Raw genomic sequence first — 22,867 nt, 5'->3', positions numbered from 1 at the left:
AAGTATTACACATTTTAAAAATCTTTAGTGAAATCAATAGGCTTTTTTTTTTTAACAATGTCATCAAATGTGGAGATCTTTCTTTCAAATCCTACCAAGGAGCAGTTAGACTTTGAAAAAAGATGAATTGATTCAGCTTGCCAGAAAATATGACCTTTCTGAAAGCAAAAGCTTCTTTAATGAAGCAAGAAATAAAAAATATTTTGGTCCAGTATTTAGTGGAAAAGAAAGTTTTGGATAAAAGTGCTTTGGTTTTGATCAGTAAGTCTGTATATCAGACTCAAAAATCAAAGTAAAAGAATTAAAATACAAGATGGAATTAGAGCTAAGAAAGCTTGAACTTCAGAAAGAGGAAAAACACATGCAGTTACAGAAAGAAGAAAAACAAATGCTATTGGAGAAAGATGAGAGAGAGAAACAGATGCAGTTACAAGTGGCGAAAGAGAAGAGACAAATGCAGTTACAGAAAGAACAAATGCAGTTACAGAAAGAAGAAAAACATGCTATTGGAGAAATAGGAGAGACAGATGCAAATGCAAAAAGAGAAGGAATATCAATTTAGAATAAAACAAATAGATCTGGCAAGTGAAATGAGGTTCCCACTTCACATACAAATTCAAGTTTTGACACTACTAAGAATATTAGGTTAGTGCCCCCTTTTAGAGAAAAATAAGTAGTCAAATATTTTCCTTAGTTTGAAAAAAATTGCTGAAAATTTGAAATGGCTAATGGAGAATTGGACTCAATTATTACAGTGTGCACTTTTTGACAAAGCCCGAGACATCTATGGTTCCTTATCAGTACAGCAAAGTGCTATGGTCTGGTGAAGGAATACATCGTAAAGGGTTATGAGTTAGTCCCAGAGGCTTATAAAACAAATCAGGAACTATAAAAAATAAGCTGGAAAACTCATATTGAATTTGCAAGAGAAAAAGAGCAGTTATTTGATCAAGCAAGTTGATCAAGATTACAAAACTCTCAGACTACTCGTAGTACTTGAAGAGTTCAGGAACTGTGTCCATAGTGACATTAAGACTTACCTTGATGAGTATAAGGTCAAGACATTGGAAAATGCTGGTCGTGCTGCTGTTGAGTATTCATTAGCTCATAAATTTTCTTTTGTAAACAAGTCTTCCAATCGGCAGTCTTTTGGTACAGAAGTATTTCAGCCTAATACAAGCCCTTCTAAATTTCAATATGGCACAACTGTTAGAAATCAAGTTTCTGATAAGAGTGAGCAAAAATCCATATCTCTTCCTAATTGTACCTATTGCAAGATGAAAGGACACATTATTTCTGATTGCTACTAATTGAAAAATTGAAAATAAGCAACAGAATCCAGACAGACCTATTCCAAAATGCTCTCATTTCTAACAGGTCAAAGTCACAGTCATGTATTTAAAGCAATACATTTGTTGGGTCAAATAAACCCCAGTCTGATTTTATTAAGGAGAATTATGAACCATTCATGTCGAAGGGTTCTATATCACTCATGGGTGATTCGGCAAATCCCATCACTATTAAATGTTTTAGGGACACAGGAGCTTCTCAGAGTCTTTTATTGTCCGGTACTTTGCCTTCTTCTAAGAAGTCTTCTTCTAATGAGAGTGTTCTTATTCAGGGAGTAGAGTGTGGCTTTGTTAATGTTCCTCTCCACTGTGTAAATTTGTCATCTGAATTAGTCTCAGGACTCATGACAGAACAGTGTCTTCTTTACCTGTTGAGGGCATTCGTTTATTACTAGGCAATGACCCAGCTGGTGATAAGGTTGTGGTTAATCCACTTGTAGCTGACATGCCTTGTTTGGATCAGAATGTCGTTTCTACTGAAAAAGAATTCCCTGATTTATACCCAGCTTGTGCAGCTATCAAAGCTATGACAAAGGAAGCTCTTGGGAATGATGTTGATCAGGAAAGTATTCCTTTCCCTTAAACATGTATTGGTCAGGCTTTTGATGAGGTTACTTTCACTCCTTGACTGGATCAATCAAAAGGTATTAACTACTCATTCTCTTTATTTTAATCAGGGTGACAAACAACAATCACTTGTCATCAAACAGGAGAAAGATCCTGAGATCTCCTGTTTGTTTCAAAGTGCCATTAGTGAAACTGAAGCCACAGAAATACCGGTTTGTTATTTCATTAGGAAAGGAATTCTTATGAGAAAATGGAGTCCTCCGAGGTACCTGCTGATAATGAGTGGTCAGTGAACTATCAAATTGTAGTTCTAAAATCATGCAGATAGAAAATAATTAGTCTGGCCCATTAAACTCATTTGGCTGGTCAAGGGATTAATAAGACTTATCACAAGATCTTGACTCACTTCTATTGGCCAAAAATTAAAAGTGATATTTGTAAATATTGCAGATCTCGTCATAGTTGTCAAATGGTAGGAAAACCCAATGAGAAGATACCTAAGGCTCAACTGCAACCAATTCCTGCATTTGACGAACCATTTAGCAGAATAATGGTAGATTGTGTTGGTCCCTTACCTAAGACCAAGTAAGGTAACCAATACCTGTTGACCATAATGTTTGCATCAACAAGATTCACAGAGGCAATTCCTTTGAGGAATATTAAATCTAAAACAATAGTAAAAGCTTTGATATAGTTTTTTTAAAACTCAATTTGGCTTTCCCAAATTTGTCCAATGTGATCAAGGCTCAAATTTTATGTCTGGAATTTTCCAGAAAGTTATGTACAAACTAGGCATTATACAATTCAAATCTTCTGCCTATCACCCTGACAGCCATGGGGCTTTGGAAAGATTTCATCAAACTTTGAAAACTATGATTCGGTCATATTGTTTCGAAACAGGTAAATATTGGGATGAAGGCATTCATTTACTATTGTTTGCTATTAGGGAAACAGTTCAAGAATCTTTAGGATTCAGTCCCTTTGAACTAGTTTTTGGACATACTGTGCATGGACCATGTTTCCATTTTTAAGTATAAGTTGTCAAAGGCTTCTCAGGTTGCATGAACTAATCGGCAATCTACTAAGTCAAAAATGAAATTATTAAGGTATGATAAAAATGCAAAGGAAAGGAATTGCCCATACCACAAAATCCTCTTCATGTCAAGTATTATGGTTCTTACACAGTTGAAAAGAAAGTAAATTTAAATTATGTCATAATTACTCCATGGAGGTGAAAATAAAAACAACTTTGCTACATAAATATGTTAAAGGAGTATGTTGAGAGAGATAGCCAGAATAATCATGCAATTAATTTAGTTGTACATGTCCCACTCAGTAAGGATTTAAGCGAAGGCATGCAATTGGATTCTATTGATTTTGGAGAGACAAATCTTCAGAATTCAGAAATTATGAATAATCTGGACCAGATACTTTCACATTAGCAACAGCAAGAAAGGAATGAACTTAAACAGTTGTTACTTGAATACGAGTACTAATTTTCAGATGTTCCTAAAAGAACAAACAAAATTTTCATGACGTTGAAATTGTAAATTCCACACCTGTGAAACAACACTGTATGAATCCTCTCATCAGAAATACTTGAAAAAGGAAATTCAGTATTTGCTGGAAAATGATTTCATAAGAGCCCAGTAAAAGTGACTGGAGTTCACCATGTGTACTTGTTCCGAAACCAAATAAAACGTTCTGCATGTGCACTGATTATAGGAAGGTGAACAGTGTGACAAAAACATTCATTTCCATTACCACTAATCAATGACTGTATTGATAAAATTGGAAATGCAAAGTATGTCACCAAATTTGACCGTCTGAAAGGATTTTAGCAAATTCCACTGACGGAAAGAGCAAAGGAAATTTCAGCATTCGCGAATCCAGACAGACTTTATCATTATGAAGTGATGCTGTTTGGGATGAAGAGTTCGCCAAGTACTTTTCAACATTTAATGAACATGATTACATCATTAGATAATTGTGATGCTTATATTGATGATGTCATCATTTACAATGACACCTTGAAAGAACATTTAGCAACAATTCAGAAATTCTTTGACAGACTCACTGATGCAAGTTTGACAATTAATTTATCCAAAAGTGAGTTTTGCCATGCTTGAAAAATATTGCTAGGACATATTGTTAAACCTATAGATGCTAAGGTCAAGGCTATCTCTGAATTCCCTGTACTTGTTAGTAAAAAGCAACTGATGCGATTTTTAGGTATGGTTGGATACTATCGGAAATTTTGTTCCAATTTTTCCATAATTGCTGAACCCCTGACACATTTATTGAGCAAGAAAACCAAGTTTCATTGGACTGAAAAATGTCAGGAGGCTTTTGATAAGTTAAAAGCCATACTTAAGAGTGCACCAGTTCTTACAGCTCCAAATTTCAGTCAATCATTTAAACTGTCTGTTGATGCAAGTGATGTTGGGGTTGGAGCAGTATTGATTCTAGAGGATAAAAATGGTGTTGGTCATCCAGTCTATTTTACTAAGAAATTTAATGAGCACTAGAGAAATTATTCTACAATCGAGAAGGAATGTTTGGCTTTGATATTGGCAATACAACACTTTGAAGTTTATATTAGTTTAGCTCCTTCTCCGATTTTTGTGTTTAGTGAACACAACCCCCTTCATCAGCAAGATGAAAAACAAAAATCAGAGATTATTAAGGTGGAATTTTTGTTGCAGGAATATAATATTGACATCAAGCACATCAAGGGAAAAGACAGTAGCAGATGCACTTTCCCGTGCATAGAAATATATTGTTTCATGTATACTTTATATCATTCAGAAGATTTTTTCTTATGTTTTTTAAATAAACCACATGTATAATTAACATATGGTAAAAAGAAAGCTTTATTATTTAAATCTTTCTTTTTCTTTTATGGGGGGAAGTGTTATGTATATTTAAATGAATTGCTTGTTAGTTTTAAAATATTTTTTTCCATTACATGTTATTGGAATGTAATATTGTTCACTGGAGTTCTGTTTGACTTGATTGATATTTTTTAAAATTTATTTCATTGATGTAAATGCCTAATAATAGAAACGTAGTATCTAGTTTCTGACCTTAAAATCAGTGACAGTTTTGGTAGACAACTTTTAAAATTTTTAAACATTCTTTCTCAGAGTAAGAATCATTTAGTTGAGTCAAGGTCATACCTAGACTACGTGACATGAGGCATGTGTTGATTTGTAAACAATTTTTTTTTCAGAAGGATGAGCTTTTGACCCCCATCCGGGAATCTGTTTTTCATTTTAGTTAGTCTTATAACTGATGTTATGATAAGAATTCTATCAGTTGTGCCATAACACTTAAGTCGTCAAGTTTCTTTATGTTGTGTCCAGTTTGGCACAGAATTTTTATTTCAAATTATTGAATTTAAGTGATTGTTTTCACTGGAAATACAAAACTGATCTAAATTAATTCTTGGACAAAGACATTTACCGGAATTTATACAGAATTCAAAAACTGGAATAATATTTTCTGTGATTCAACAAGAGACTGTTGACACATCAGTACAATGCTGACTATTGCATATGTCATCGCCTTCCATCTTGTATTTTCATTGGGATTTGAACTGTGATTCACTTAGAACTTTTAATTGATAAGACTTGAGTTTTTTAATTCTTGGATTATTTTTGGATTTAATTCTTTTTTTTTCATTTTTCACTTTGTATTCTAGAGAAATAAATTATTTGTTAAATTTGTACAAAACTTGTTGTCTTCACTTTGTTTTGTTGCTTATTTTAAGCACATATGCTCGTACCATGAGACACCAAGAAGCAATGAAAAATACAGTAAAAATAATCCCTGATTTAATAGAAGTCATGATACATGGAAGTTACAATGTTTTAATGTTAAGTAAAAATATTTAGATTTGTTTCCAACATAATAATCATGCCACAAGATAGGACCAGAGTTGCAAATGATTTGTATTTTTCATTATGGATCAGTTTTTGACCATGGTGTGAAGCAAATGTCATTTGTAATTCATTTAAAATTCATCATATATTATTTTTCTTTGAACTGAAGTATTCTGTAAATATTCTGGATAGCTTTCAGTTTTAACTGTAAACATTACAATCAGGTTTTGGGAAAGCCACAATCAAGTTTCAGCCATTACAGGTTGGATAATAGATTTTAAAATGGTGTGCCATGTGGTAGATTCTAGATTAGTATTGATAAACAAATTTGTGCTAACGGATGTGCAGATGATGTACAACAGACCATGTCATATGCGGATCTGGTTTATGACTAGTAGATCTTCAAAATGGTCTTGGGAATGACTGAACTAGCCAATAATATTTTGTAGGCTTAACTAAGTTTCTAACTAACTGCCTTTTTCCTTGTCAAAAAGTAATTAAAAATATAAACAAGTTACTATCTAATAGCCATTTTTATTGTCTAAACGTAATTAAGGAAATATAAACAAGCACAAGTCACTGACAGTAAGGATGATTTAATCATTAATAAGTACCCATTGAATAATTATCAACATTATACACTCACAAATAAATACATCACAGATAGGAATAGTTTCATAATAATCACTCTATACAAACAATTACAGGTCTTTCGTAATTAATGTTACAGAAAACTGAATTTTCTTGTCTCCTTGAATAAGCACAGCAGAATCAGCAGCAATCTCCAGTAACTGCTGTAGACATTATCATGCAATAATAAATTCATACTAAAGGTGATCTGGGCCCCTTTTAGAACTAAATTAATTTAATTATTGCATAAGAGCCTTTAATCCTTTCAAATTGGAACTTTCAATTACCATTATATAAGTTTTACTGTGCTGACATACTGAGAATCATGTACTTCCCTACCCATCTACTCTACTGTGACAGAACATTCTTTTCTATAATATGAAATTAGAAGTACCATAATGAGTTGAAACAAACATAATGCATTATTGATTATTTTTTTAAAAAATAATGTTTTTGAAATCTGTTTGACTTCACTGGGTTAAAGTCACAGGATTTGATTAAACTTGGAGTGACAGTCAAGTCTTCAATAAGTATCTCTCTTAACCACAACAAGTGAGGCCTTACATGAAAAACATGCAGCATGCAGTCCACTCACCTATTTTCTACGCTGGTTCACATTCTAATTCCCAGTTAATACAATATATAGTTACTGGTGAGGAAAGCTTACCAGTGAACAAATATTAATTCCTACTTCAAAATGTGAAATATAGGTCACAGTGATTATTTTGGTATGGGTGTAATATTAAGAGACATACACAATCACCTAGTTTAATGATTAAAGCATGAACAGTAATATGCCACAATGAACTTATTTCAGGGAAATATGGGTCACAATAACCAAATTTTTAAAAAAGGCAGTACTCATCAAGCTGCATTGTCTTGCCAAGTTGATCATTGGTATTACAGTATTATACCACAGACAAAACACCAATGTGGTCACAAATGAAATGCAAAACCTTAACATAAGCCAGTAAAATGATAAATGTAGGTCACAATGACCTTTTGTTGTAAGGTTATGGTACTAATAAAGATGCATACAATCACCGAATTTGATGATCATGGCATGAGCAATACTTGAAACTGAACCCTACATGAAGCATGAAAAATGGGTCAGTTACAATTTGTTTTGACGAGAGTGCTGTACTCACCAAGAAACCCCTCACCAAATTTCATAAAACTATAAAATGTAAATTTAGGTTATGGTGATATTCTTTTGTGTTAGGTGTAGTACTAATATAGATTAATAAAATAAATCTATTTTTATTATTCTAGCATAATCAGAGCTTGAGATGTAAGATTAAAACAAATGTTACCAGATCAGTGAAGCACAAGATGGATGTCAAAGTGACCTACTTTTGTGATGATGGTGCAGTAAACGTCAAAATGCAGTTCCTCACCATGCTTCATGAAAATAGGTGCAACAGTATAAATACAGGGTGTAAAATCCTGTTTGTCAATTGCTAAATGCAAAAACTTATCCTAAGCTAGTAAAATAGTAAATGTTGGTCACAGTGGCATTCATTTGTGGTAATGATACAATACTAACAGAAATGCATACATTTGATCAATTAATCTCACATGAACAAAGCTAGAGAAGCAGATTTAAAACTATAAATTTAACCAAAGACAGCAAAGCATGAAATATAAGCCATCAGGGTGTAGTATTCATCATGATACATCCCCTTGCCAAGTTTCATGAATCTAGGTATAACAGCATATACACTGGGTACAAAAACCTAGTTAATCATGCAACAAACTAAACCTAAGCCTGTAAAAATTGCAATATAGATCATAGTAGCCTTTTGCTGCAGAGACATACAGGAGTAGTTTGATGAATCAATCATGAATAGTGCTTTAGAAATAAACCACAAAAGTGAAGTCAGTGAAGCATAAAATATAGGTCATAGTAAGAATGTGCCATGAAACCCACCCCAAACTGTTCCCCAATACTTAGGAAGAATGGCTGACATTCACCGAAGGTGTACATTATGAATTAAATGATTTATCTGTCCAGCTGCTGGGGGCCAAAAGTGGCTAAGTGGTCTAAAGCGCTCTCTATTACGAAACACTGCCATTTCACCTCTGTCTGCATGGGTTCGAGTCTAGGATTCGGCCAATGTGGGTATGTGAGAAAGCTTGCTAGTAGCTTCTGGTGGGTCGGTAGTTCTTTCCGAGGTTTTCCTGGGTTCATCATCCACCATTAATACTGGCCGCCATGTATAGCCTATCATGTGCTGAAAAATGGCGTTAAACCCCACAACAACAACAACAACAACTGTCCAGCCACTGATGTCCACATAGAAATGGGGTTTACAACAGCTGAACTCTATTTCAAAAGAGAAGAGCTAAAAACGAGAAAAATTACTGGTTTTACCCTTTTTAAATTTCTACTGAAGAAAATACACAGAAAATATGGATCTACCAATTATACAGACAAACTCTGAAATATTACCAAGAGCATTTCAAGCAGGCATTACTGCTCATGATATATTTATTCCAAGCATTCAGATCATCACAAATTCTTCTAAACATTGAAAAAGGGAGATGGACATATCTCAAATGAGAGCTGGCAATCAAGCAAGGGGAGAGAGGGAGTGAGCAAAGGAGGAATACTGAAAATCTAAGTCGTTTCCTTTAAGAATTTGATCTGTAACCACACATCTTCATTAAACTATTTACTCCTCAGATTTATGATAGAGAAATAGGAGCAATGACTTTTTTAATATTATGCTGGGACATAAGGGGTTAGCAGCTAAATAAGGCACTGTCCCCCAGCCATAATTTTAAACAAGAGGCCCAAATGAGCCTTATCACTCACCATGTTACATAATTTAACAGTCAACCATTTCAATTTTGTAAAACACAAGTTAGGTAAAACTATCCCACAAACTTTGTATAATATCATGCTGACTTTACCTATTTTATTATATATCGATACAAATTTGTTCTAAGATAATGGCATAATTAATATGCACAGTCTCTTGCGCATAAGTCATTCAAGATCTTAATGATGCAAGCCCATTATAATACCAAGTTTTTAAAAAGATGTAACTATATGAGAATTGTAATAGATCTAGAGAGGTAATGAGCTGAGCTGAGCCAATGTAAGGTATCTCATTATTGCGTGCTCATCCCACGTATTATAGAACGTGTCAGCTTCAATGCAAACTCCAAATAGAACTAAGTCTGGAGTTATAACAAGCTCAGGCAATCAGACTCATGGTTATGCAGAGATTTTGCTCCTAATCAAATGTGTCCAACATCTTGATAATATAAAACTATTAACATGTTTGATCAAAATCCGAGAAGAATATATAGCTGCTAGAATGCTGACAAGCTCAGCCTTCTGAAGCAAGGTCACTTATAATAATATGCATTAATCATAATCATACTCAACCAAGATCTTGATGATATAGGCCTAATGACTGTCAAGGGGCATGCGATTGTATCACAGAACAAATCGTATTAGCTTCATAATGATTAATGCCAAGTATGATGAAAATCTATCAAGGGGTACTGTTGGCAATATATGCAAATGAAAATACTGAACCTAAACGTAAAGAAACTGTTGATGAGAATGATGCAACCACTGCCATCATCTGGAGAAATGTGACTGCTATGTCTTGTATTCCACTAATGTGGGCTCAATAGTCAAATGAAGTTGTCAATTCAACACCCATCAGAACCGTATCTCTGTAGAAAAGCAAATTTTACCATGATTCAATTACTGTATACATGTACCTTCAACAAGCTTCTCCACTGTTTTCCCAGTGGATTTACCCATCATATGCATCAATTTTATGATAAATGGGATATATGAGACCAAAGTATAATACTGCATTTTACTAAAGTGTACAGAATACACTGAAAACCAGCTTGGACAGGATGTATTATTATGCTACTAATCCCTTATTCATGCAACTAAAAAAAATCCAATGAAATCAAATAAAACAAAGAATACAACATTATGATGCCACTTGACACTTCATGGTCATTAATTTAGATTTTGCTCCGACACTGCACAAAAAGTAAATCTTTGAAAAATATTACATGAAGGTGCATACAGATTTAAAATACTTGTGCAGTATTTGAAGGTATGTTTATTGTTTCTTCATGTACATTCCCCTTTCTAATGTTAGCTTTTGTTGTTTTTTAACAACCATCATTATATATACGGTCTGACTGACCTAATATTTTCATGATGTTCCAAATTATTCACAAGTGAAACAAAAGTGAATTGTCTTTCAAAGTGATATGGAATATTTATTTATGTTTTGACATGTAACATAATGTTCTTGGTTGTGCCAAAGATTACAATTCTTTGAAATATACATATTTTCACCAAATAATCTGTGCGATGTAACAAAAACTGAATAATTTTTGTACATACTCTATATACACATTAGTTCAATTACTTAATCCAAAAGCATGACATAAAAGTGAATTTATTTCCATTTTTCTGTAAAAATTAAAATTTTAAAAAGTCTAGATGTTTTATGGTAAAATTAATCCCCCAAAAAAAACATTCTGCCCATTCTATCATTTTCCTTACAAAACTGCATAAAGAAGGTTCTATTTTGTACCAAAGAAATTTAAAAAAGCCAAACTATTGCCACGAGACAAATGCTCCTGTTTCTAATAAATCCACTTCCTTGTGTTTTTGCTATCATTAAGATAACTATATGAAGGACACTGTTGATTGTCAATTAAGGATTCTGTACAAAGGACACTGTCGATTGTCAATTAAGGATTCTGTACAAAGGACACTGTCTATTGTCAATTAAGGATTCTGTACAAAGGACACTGTCTATTATCAATTAAGGATTCTGTACATACCTAAAACTGAAAAGTGTCAAATGGAAATGTCAGTAACATTGACACTTGTCATAAAATCAACATACAAAGAAAATTTGTTCCTTTTATCATTATGAATTGATAACTCATGACAATATAAGCTTTGATATACTATCACAAAGGCAGGCTATTCTCTCAGACTCCTTTTTCTTGTTGTCTATGTTCTCTTTCACTGCCAGAATTCCTGCCAGGCTCTGCAACTGTTAAAATAAAAATCGTGTTGCTTGAGCTCATCTAATTTACTGAAATAAATATTTATAATAACTTCACAGACTCCGACTTTCTCTCTGACTCCACAGGAAGAGTTACATAATCTCAGAAATGTATAAAAATCTGCATAGGACTCCCTATTATCTGATACGTATTTTTTTAATACCATTAGAATTCTTGATGAGACTCTCAGTGCTAAAATCTCAAGAAAAACTGTTCACAGAACTAATGAATCATCATCCTACACATAATTTTAAATTAAGATGCACTGATCTACAGGTTGGTAATTCCAAACATATGGGTGACAATGTTTTACATTTCTAACTAGATATAAATTTATGCACATTTACATGAAGCTGCTATACTCAGGTGGTCAAAAGCATTGCACTGTGACTGCATCTATCTTACATATCATTGTATGATTCAAGTCCTTCAACTGTGTGGAGGAAAAAGTTAAAAATGAAGATATGAATGCAAATGCTTCCATTACAATGTAATTAATACCTACTTCAATATGCCTTTTCATGAAGACCTCTAAGCTTGTCAAGACCTGAAAGTCTGTAAAAGAAGGGGTACCATTATACTACACAAATGCTATGGTAAAATTTCCAACTGGTTAAATTTTCAACAAATTTTTCATTTTAAAAAACATTGTTAATTGTGTGATTTTAAACTTTTATATCTATTTTTTGCAACATGATTTTGCACTTTAATGTCACAAAAAATATTTAAATTAAAAAACAAAGAATTTCTCCCTGTATGGTATCTGGATTCCAGACTTTTAAAACACAAAAAATCACATTTATAAGCACTATTTACAGTTTTCCCCAATCCCAGCTCCATAATGTACATTCATAGTAGGTAGTACATTCATATCATTCAGCCCTACTTTTAAGAAGCCACCTTTCCGTAACACCATCTTTTTTTATTAAAGAAGGGATGACTTCACAAATGGGAGAAGATTTATGCATAAATGAATATCACTTGTATTTTGTATTTAAAACTGATCCAAAAATATGGATAGAAAAGACATTTTCTTAAATTTAAACTTGGTTTAAACTTTCAACTTATTGCCCTTTGGTGAAAAAAGTCATTGTTTTCAGCATTTTATTTTTGTGTTGTAACTCTATGACCATTTAAGAATAAGGGATGAAACTTGTTACATTTTGAATCTCTGCCAAAATTGTAATGTGAAACACATTTTGAGGCAAATCTTCGAGGTCAAGGTTACAGATGAAGTACTACTGATAACATGTTTCCTCAAATGCAAGGTGGGGACATAAATTCATCAAATTTGACTTAACTTCACCAGTATCAAAAATGTTAACATAATATGGGGATTTGCTTAAGAACAGGAGGTGACATAAATCAGTTTGCAAAATCAAGAAAACCTCACAAACAATAGGAAACCCTCCTGAAAAAAGATGGAAAACTGCAAGGCTACCTGGACCTGTAGGATCCATCAATTGGGATCAAATGTAAGACTGTAGAGGTGCAAACAAAGAGGGCTTAACCACCAATCTAAAATAATCCTGTATGAATATAAAAGATTGAAACTCTCCATTTCTGACATACAGTGAAACCTGTCCTAACCATCCACCTTTGTATACTGGTGACCTCTGAATGCAACTTCATCTTTCAAATTTGGTTCCTGAGCAAATACCATGCACAATATACCATTATTATTATTATTATTATTATTAATTTGGCATAGTTTCCTATTCAAAGAATTTACATTATAAATTATCATTCATAAATTCTGGTGGAAAGGGGTTTCATTCATAGATTTCTTCAATTTGTCTCCACTTTAAGTGGACTTTTTGTGAAGTACATTTTTGCTTATATGCACAGTAAGGAAGTAAGTAGCTCAGCTGCTGTATAGCTGTAGCTGACTGCCTCAGAAATAACAGAATTACACATCTGCCAACCCCTGAATACAAAAATACTGACTGCTTATGACAATTTTTTTAATGCATATGTAACTATGTACAACATCTACGCCCATTAGTAAAGTAGGACAGTACCTTCCTTAATTATTTAATGTCAAAGATGCATGTATTGCACTCTTGCACCTTCTGAATGGGCACCCTGTTCCATTCGGGTGCCCATTTCATGCAACACACACTCAGACACAGGCTGTTTACATGAGCCTTTTCCACACCTTGTTTTCTTTTGTCAATCATTATCAATTCCAATGTATCATCTATCACTGATGATCTGAATTCTGCATGATTTTCTTACTGAACTCTTTTCGTCCTAGAACACCAGTAATCCTTTGCGATTTTACTGTTTGGAAAATGAGTGTGAAATAAATCGCCAGCAACACTAGTAAGTGAAAGAAGAAGGTTCATTTCTAAAAGAAATTTAATAAACCAAATATTGATCGAATTACATCAGGGTTCTCTCTGGTATTTATATACATCATAAGTTCAGGCCAAGTTGTTAATGACGAATTAGCAAGCTGATTTTTATTAGCTTTTTCATGCTCTTTTATGTCATGGGCACCTCCCTGCCCAATAGCGAAATCACATTACACAATTTAAAGAACATAAAGTTTTATGCTTTTACTATATGGTTTCACAAATCTAAACAAGACGGCACAATTGTCCTTCCAGTTCTGTTTTCTTGTCTTTCCTGGAGAAAATTCTGAATATTCTACTTTCCTTTTCAACAGGATTAGAAGGTGAATATTACGAAGATGAGATACATTGCTAGCGGCAACTGTTTGAGCAATCGAATGTAGTAGAAGAAAGAGAGGCATGGTAACCTTGATTTCAAATGAACCAATCATATTTTAGAACTATATTCCTATATACATGTGATACATTTCTATCAGAATGTAACAGAGCACCCATTCTAAAAACAGAAGGAAGTTTTTTATTTTTGATTTTAATTAAAAAAATGTATTTTTAGCAAGAAAAAGGTACACCCATATTCAGATCAAAAATATGGACCAATATGGGAAAAATGGGACAATTGGCAGCTATGGAAATTTAAGTTTAAGCTCTACTGCCATCATGTGAAATGTGTACAAGTTAACGTAAGTTTTGTGTTCTTGTATAGAATTCCATTAAAATTTTCAGCCAACACAATTTATTCTGTGAAACTGTCACTGTAGTGTTGATCCATTATCTATTCTTGGATTTAAAAAACCCCACTGTTTGGTTACAAAACACCTGCCTGTTGAATGCTGAAAACAGGTGACCATTTAATACATGACTTTTAAATAGAAAATTTTATGTTTGGATAAAGATCTAAAAAAATTTCTTCCTCAAATACAGATTTTACAATATCTTTCTTTTTACTTGGTTGGTAACAATTATTCTTCACAGAATATGCAGTATGCATCGGGAATTAAAATGATCATAAATCTCAAATACTCCTTAAAGAAGAAGCACCTTATCCCTAATGAAAGGTTTAGGGCTTCCTCAAATTTGAGGAATTACTCAACTCATTTTTGAATATTAACATGTTTTTCAAGTGTGATATTTTTAAACTAAAACATGATTTTGCATCTGTTCCACTAACTATCTCTGACAAACAAATTAATATTATTTGAAGCATTACAAACAAGATTTTATTCAATGTCATTCTGAGGAAAAATGTTGAGACTTTTTGTCAAAAAGGGGCCTGGTGACTACCATATAAAGCTGTCCATTAGGGTAGGTTTGACTGTACAGAGACTCCTGAAGGATGGCACATGATGTTAATATTTAACATTTTGATGAGATTTAATAAAAACAAGTCTGACCAAGGAATGTATTTTTGTTCTAAACTCCATTTGCCTGACTTATAAACACTTTGACTAGCAAGTGACACTGCTATTACAAAATAATACAATTTTCAGTTTGAGAATACCTGGACCTTTTATTTACTGACAATAAACTAACGTAATATCACTTTACCTGTTTCTTCAGGTAATTCTTTATGTAAAACTTCAAACAATGCTGATCCAAGTTCTACTTCAGCATCTCCATCCAACTGAAATGAAATTTTAAAAAATCATGATATTATAAAATGGCATAATTAACGTTTTTGCAAATGTACACTGATCAAAGTAAAACTTACAATTTACTTACTGACAGTAGATATACTGTAGAATGGTACTGCTATTCAAAGTGGGAGGTCTGCAAAAATAAAGTTTTTCTCCCTAATTCTGAAAACATATGGGAACATTAAAATTGACTGATTCAGAGTACGTATGGACTGCTGAATCTGTATTGAAAAATATTCACGTGGATGAATTATTTTTACAGCAGTCAAAGACCTTACAATTCAGACAGCCAAAATACTTTGTCCACAAAAATATTTTAGTCCAAATTCAGTAACTTATTTAGTATACATTTTAATCAAACTAAAGATGTAACCAGAGTAAAGATGAACAATTTGCTCACATAAATATAACCCAGTGTTTATTTACTATATATAATAATTTCTCCCCCTATGAATGAGCATGTGAAATCACACAGTTGACTTTGCTATGTGCATAGCAAAACAAGTAAGATTCATTACTATTAAAGCAGCAATGTCTGCAGATTCATTGTTATAGTCTTTTGCTGAAATTCACATAATCTCCTTGAATTAAAGAATCAGAGCCCTTCACAAATTTTCAGTGATAATCATTCTTGCTGTATTGATATTAAGGTAGATTAGTGCTAATGAGGTCAGGACTGCCAAATTAGGAATCTGTTGTCTGTTATAAGCTAATCTCAGTCTGATCATGTAAGTGCTTGACATTCAGATCAAATACCATAATCATTTAAGTGCTTGACATTTTCATCAAATACCATAATCATGTAAGTCCTTGACATTCAGATCAAATACCATAATCATGTAAGTGCTTGACATTCAGATCAAATACCACAATCGTGTAAGTGCTTGACATTCAGATCAAATACCATAATCGTGTAAGTGCTTGACATTCAGATCAAATACCATAATCATGTAAGTGCTTGACATTCAGATCAAATACCATAATCATGTCAGTGCTTGACATTCAGATCAAATACCATAATCATGTAAGTGCTTGACATTCAGATCAAATACCATAATCATGTCAGTGCTTGACATTCAGATCAAATACCATAATCATGTCAGTGCTTGACATTCTGATCAAATACCATAATCATGTCAGTGCTTGACATTCAGATCAAATACCATAATCATGTTAGTGCTTGACATTCAAATCAAATACCATAATCATGTCAGTGCTTGACATTCAGATCAAATACCATAATCATGTCAGTGCTTGACATTCAGATCAAATACCATAATCATGTCAGTGCTTGACATTCAGATCAAATACCACAATCATGTAAGTGCTTGACATTCAGATCAAATACCATAATCGTGCAAGTGCTTGACATTCAGATCAAATACCATAATCGTGTAAGTGCTTGACATTCAGATCAAATACCATAATCATGTAAGTGCTTGACATTCAGATCAAATACCACAATCATGTAAATGCTTGACATTCAGATCAAATACCATAATCATGTAAGTGCTTGACATTCAGATCAAATGCCATAATCGTGTAAGTGCCTGACATTCAGATCAAATACCACAATCATGCACATACTAAGTGACTTCTTTCAAATGAATAATGAGACACTTTCATTAATTATCTACTTATTAAAAGCATCTTACCAACTGCACTTGCTGAGGTTATACAAAGGTGTCTGTGCAATTTTTAATATAATGCCTCTGCTGATACATTCATTTCTAATACCTACAACAGAGAGGTTTTGTCACAACACTGTGCTGATAATGAATATAAACAACTGTTTTATTTTTATTCATTAAAAGTTATTTTGTCACACACATTTGTTTAAACATACCACATAAGATGTATCTTCATAGTGTTATGTATATTTAATTTGTTTGTTTATTAGTTATAATTTTTTTTATTTCATTACATGCTATTGTAATGTAACATTGTATGCTGGACTGGACCTTCTCCAAAATTGAGTTCATTTCTGCTTGACTTTTTATTTTATTTTTTATTTCATTTTATGTAAACAACTAATAATAGCTTAATTATTATCTATGTGTACGAACTTAATATCAGGATTTTTATTCAGGTAAACAAGGAGTAAACATGTTGATCTGGGTCAGGGTTTTGGAGATTCCAAACTGAATTTTATAGGCTATTGTGTTGTAAATAAATAAGGCTCATTAAAGCATGCTAGAAAGTTATTTTCCATTACATAATGGTTGTTTTTAAAAAATGCTAATTGTGACCTGAGGTCAAGTAGAGAACTATGTAATCTTGTGATTGTGAGGATTTGGTCATTTGTGCTTTAACAACTAGCACCGTCAAGTTGTATTATGTTGTGACGATTTTTGGGTTGAATATTCTTTTCTTCAAATTTTTGAATTTAAGTGATTATTTTCTCTGGAAATACAAAAGTGCTCTGATAAAATTCTTGGATAAAGACATACACTGGAATTTAAAATATATTAAAACCTGGAATTATATTACTGTGATTCAACAAAAGACTGTTGACACATCAACACTTCATAAGCTATAACAGACACTTCATCACCTTCAGTTTTGGATCTCTTTGGGACTTGTACTGAGTTTTATTTAGGACTATAAATTACTAGATTTGTGCCTGATCTAATTCTTGGATTATTTTGGGATTTAATTCGCAATACTGCAATATTCTTTTCTTCTCATTTTTACTTTGTATTCTAGGGAAATAAATTATTTGTTAAATTTTACAAAGCTTGTTGTCTTTCACTCTTTTGTTACTTATTTTACGAGCATATATTCATAACAATATGTCTTGTTCTCATAAAAACTGCCACCCCACTTAAAAACTGAAACTCTCACTCTATGAAAATGCCCAAGAAGAGTTACCATCTGCATAAAATCCTTCAGAAATCACTGATAGCCACAACTCTCCTGTATCCAACCCCATTTTGAAGATAAGTATTAGTCAGACAAGTATATACATATCAATTTCTCATAAAAGTGGAAGTGTAATGATTGGTCAACATCCATATCTGGTGATAAGCATAAGTACCAAGTTCACAGGAATGTACTGAAAACCACAAGGGTAGTTTACTTCACTGAATTCTGTCATACATTGCATCCTTCTGTAGAACAAAATGGCAGACCTGCAAACCCTTACGATTTTGCCATAAGTCTTATGGAAATGACCTATACAATACAGACTTATGGAAAAAAAGCAAATTATGGAAATATGATTGTTTGAAGTAAAATTGGATACTGGCTTGGCTGTGTTTGATTCAGATCTGGGTTTCACATTTGATCCAGTGGAGTTGGTTGGGAAACCAGACCAACTTACAGGAGTACCTCTGACACTTTAAATTGCATGAGTTTTGTTCTGCAAAATGTCTGTATCATCTGGCTGCTGCTTATTTGTTTTAAAAATGGCATCCATCAAGCAATACATTTTCAGGACAAAGGGACAATAAACCTCTTTAAAAGTTTTAATAATAAAGAAAAATAAAAGGGAATATTTAGATTCTTGGCGAAAAAAGCAGGAAGGGCAACAATTACATTTAGTGGACATCATGCACTGATTTGAGTATGTAACATGGAAGGAAATATGACTGCCATCAGAAATACAGCCTCTAGAATGGAAACAAATTCAGGCAATCAAATGCCAGATTACCTCATTAGTATTCATGGATCTCGCTGATTACCTAGTTCAATGAGGGTGCTGTATGAGGGTTATATTAAATAACCCTTGTGTATGACTATGAGGGTACTATATGAGGGTTATTTTATATCACCCTTGTGTATGACTATGAGGGTACTATATGAGGGTTATTTTATATCACCCCTGTGTATGACTATGAGGGTACTATATGAGGGATATATTATATCACCATTGTGTATGCCTATGAGGGTGCTGTATGAGGGTTATTTTATATCACCCTTGTGAATGCCTTTGAGGGTGCTATATGAGGGGTATATTATATCACCCTTGTGTATGCCTATGAGGGTGCTGAATGAGGGTATATTATATCACCCTTGTGTATTCCTACAAGGGTGCTATATGAGGGGTATATTATATCAAAGTACTCCCCATGCACCTTTGCACACACTCTCATTCTAATTATCAAATTATTAAATGCCATTTTGTGATCATTTTTTGGTATGATGTTCATACTATGGAAAACTGCACTTCAAAACACAAGGAAGCCTTCAAATCGTCTGCCTCACAGTGAATCTCTAATAAAAGGATTCAGTCATGAATCACTTGGAACTAAATAGGGCTGTATGGAGGATGTGACAAGGTTTGGATGCTGTGATTCTTCAGGAAGTCTGTCACAATAACAGATTTATGCATCAATGCATTGCCACAGAGTAGATGGCTACATTCGTGCATGGATGGGTAGTTCTACAACTTTTGACAGCTCTCAGGAGGCATACAAATATCAAGTGACACTAGCTGAGTCAGGCACAGGTACCAGGATGACCAGGCCTTTTGCAGCAAAAAATATTGCAAATAAAACTCTCTAGAGAGTCTGACTATGTCAAGCAAATCATGGTCTCTACTCTGCATTTTTCCATGATCTAAACATTATTATTTTCTCTTGAGTCTGGTTCAAAACAGTAAATCCATGTTTCATCACTTATGACAATTTCATTCAAATGTCTCTGGCCACTCTTTTGGTGAGTAGCTGTCTGACAGTTTGAATCCAAATCTTTTTTACAATCAGTCAACAAATGCGGGACCCATCTTGCACTAGCACTTCTGTGCTTCAAATGATCCTTCAATATATTAAAAACTGCTGATGGCTTATAGCTCGGTGATAATATAAAATATTTCCACTGTGTATCAAGCATCTTCATCAACTGCCCACTTCACAGCAGTCTTTTCCTGTTAAGTAATGTAGACAATGGTCTCCCAGAAACATGAAACCACCCCAAAATTGTAAAATATTACAGACAATTACACCCATATTCAATTTGTGTTTATATCAGTCAGAGAGTACCCTAAGAGTGCCAAGATCTGGCAGTATGCACTTTACTCAGTAGCACAATTGTTCCTCCTCTATCTCTGTCATTTACCTATGTTATGACATACACATATATCTGCACAAGCCTGTCATTTACCTATGTTATGTCATACACATATATCTGCACAAGCCTGTCATTTACCTATGTTATGACATACACATATATCTGCACAAGCCTGTCATTTACCTATGTTATGACATACACATATATCTGCACAAGCCTGTCATTTTCCTATGTTATGACATACACATATATCTGCAGAAGCCTGTCATTTACCTATGTTATGACATACACATATATCTGCAGAAGCCTGTCATTTACCTATGTTATGACATACACATATATCTGCACAAGCCTGTCATTTACCTATGTTATGACATACACATATATCTGCACAAGCCTGTCATTTTCCTATGTTATGACATACACATATATCTGCACAAGCCTGTCATTTACCTATGTTATGACATACACATAATATCTGCAGAAGCCTGTCATTTACCTATGTTATGACATACACATATATCTGCAGAAGCCTGTCATTTACCTATGTTATGACATACACATATATCTGCAGAAGCCTGTCATTTACCTATGTTATGACATACACATATATCTGCAGAAGCCTGTCATTTTCCTATGTTATGACATACACATATATCTGCACAAGCCTGTCATTTACCTATGTTATGACATACACATATATCTGCAGAAGCCTGTCATTTACCTATGTTATGACATACACATATATCTGCAGAAGCCTGTCATTTTCCTATGTTATGACATACACATATATCTGCACAAGCCTGTCATTTACCAATGTTATGACATACACATATATCTGCAGAAGCCTGTCATTTTCCTATGTTATGACATACACATATATCTGCAGAAGCCTGTCATTTACCTATGTTATGACATACACATATATCTGCAGAAGCCTGTCATTTACCTATGTTATGACATACACATATATCTGCACAAGCCTGTCATTTTCCTATGTTATGACATACACATATATCTGCAGAAGCCTGTCCTTTACCTATGTTATGACATACACATATATCTGCACAAGCCTGTCCTTTACCTATGTTATGACATACACATATATCTGCACAAGCCTGTCCTTTACCTATGTTATGACATACACATATATCTGCACAAGCCTGTCCTTTACCTATGTTATGACATACACATATATCTGCAGAAGCCTGTCATTTACCTATGTTATGACATACACATATATCTGTACAAGCCTGTCCTTTACCTATGTTATGACATACACATATATCTGCACAAGCCTGTCATTTACCTATGTTATGACATACACATATATCTGCACAAGCCTGTCATTTACCTATGTTATGACATACACATATATCTGCACAAGCCTGTCATTTACCTATGTTATGACATACACATATATCTGCAGAAGCCTGTCATTTTCCTATGTTATGACATACACATATATCTGCAGAAGCCTGTCCTTTACCTATGTTATGACATACACATATATCTGCAGAAGCCTGTCATTTTCCTATGTTATGACATACACATATATCTGCACAAGCCTGTCATTTTCCTATGTTATGACATACACATATATCTGCACAAGCCTGTCATTTTCCTATGTTATGACATACACATATATCTGCACAAGCCTGTCATTTACCTATGTTATGACATACACATATATCTGCAGAAGCCTGTCATTTTCCTATGTTATGACATACACATATATCTACACAAGCCTGTCATTTACCTATGTTATGACATACACATATATCTGCAGAAGCCTGTCATTTACCTATGTTATGACATACACATATATCTGCACAAGCCTGTCCTTTACCTATGTTATGACATACACATATATCTGCACAAGCCTGTCATTTACCTATGTTATGACATACACATATATCTGCACAAGCCTGTCCTTTACCTATGTTATGACATACACATATATCTGCACAAGCCTGTCCTTTACCTATGTTATGACATACACATATATCTGCAGAAGCCTGTCATTTTCCTATGTTATGACATACACATATATCTCAGGGGTCAAGCTAGACTTGAATTTTTGGGAGAAGTGACTTCTTCTTTTGGACAGAACAGGGAAAAGTGAAAGCTCAACAGGGAGAAGTAGACGCATAGCAAGAAATGCACTATATATATATATATATATATATATATATATATATATAATGTGTTCTCTTATTTGAAATATGCCCTCTATTTCCCAGTATTCAAATTTACATTTAATATTGGATTTAAACAATACTTTATTTTCAAGTAGAAAAGTTTCTGAGTTATTTTGGCTCTAAAAGAAAATAACAGAAACTACATTGTAACAAATTTTAACTGAGTAA

General features: G+C 33.5%; 1 protein-coding gene across 1 annotated transcript in view; it reads right to left on the bottom strand.

Moving 5' to 3' along the window:
* Nucleotides 1–6,380: 6,380 nt before the first annotated feature.
* The window catches only part of LOC149806210 (uncharacterized), a 47,718-nt gene continuing 31,231 nt past the window's right edge, over nucleotides 6,381–22,867 (bottom strand). The window contains exons 8-10 of the mRNA XM_089951151.1: nucleotides 15,400–15,475; nucleotides 12,003–12,052; nucleotides 6,381–11,484 (exon numbers count right to left, since the gene is read on the bottom strand). Of these exons, the coding sequence (XP_089807277.1) occupies nucleotides 11,371–11,484; nucleotides 12,003–12,052; nucleotides 15,400–15,475 (240 nt within the window). The 3' untranslated portion in view covers nucleotides 6,381–11,370. The remainder of the gene's footprint in view (nucleotides 11,485–12,002; nucleotides 12,053–15,399; nucleotides 15,476–22,867) is intronic.

The sequence above is a fragment of the Sinohyriopsis cumingii genome, chromosome 2 (genome assembly GCF_028554795.1).
Source record: "Sinohyriopsis cumingii isolate HCF-2022 chromosome 2, ASM2855479v2, whole genome shotgun sequence".
Taxonomy (NCBI): domain Eukaryota; kingdom Metazoa; phylum Mollusca; class Bivalvia; order Unionida; family Unionidae; genus Sinohyriopsis; species Sinohyriopsis cumingii.
The sequence above is the reverse complement of the archived record's forward strand: the minus strand, read 5'-3'. Positions and strand labels throughout refer to the sequence as shown.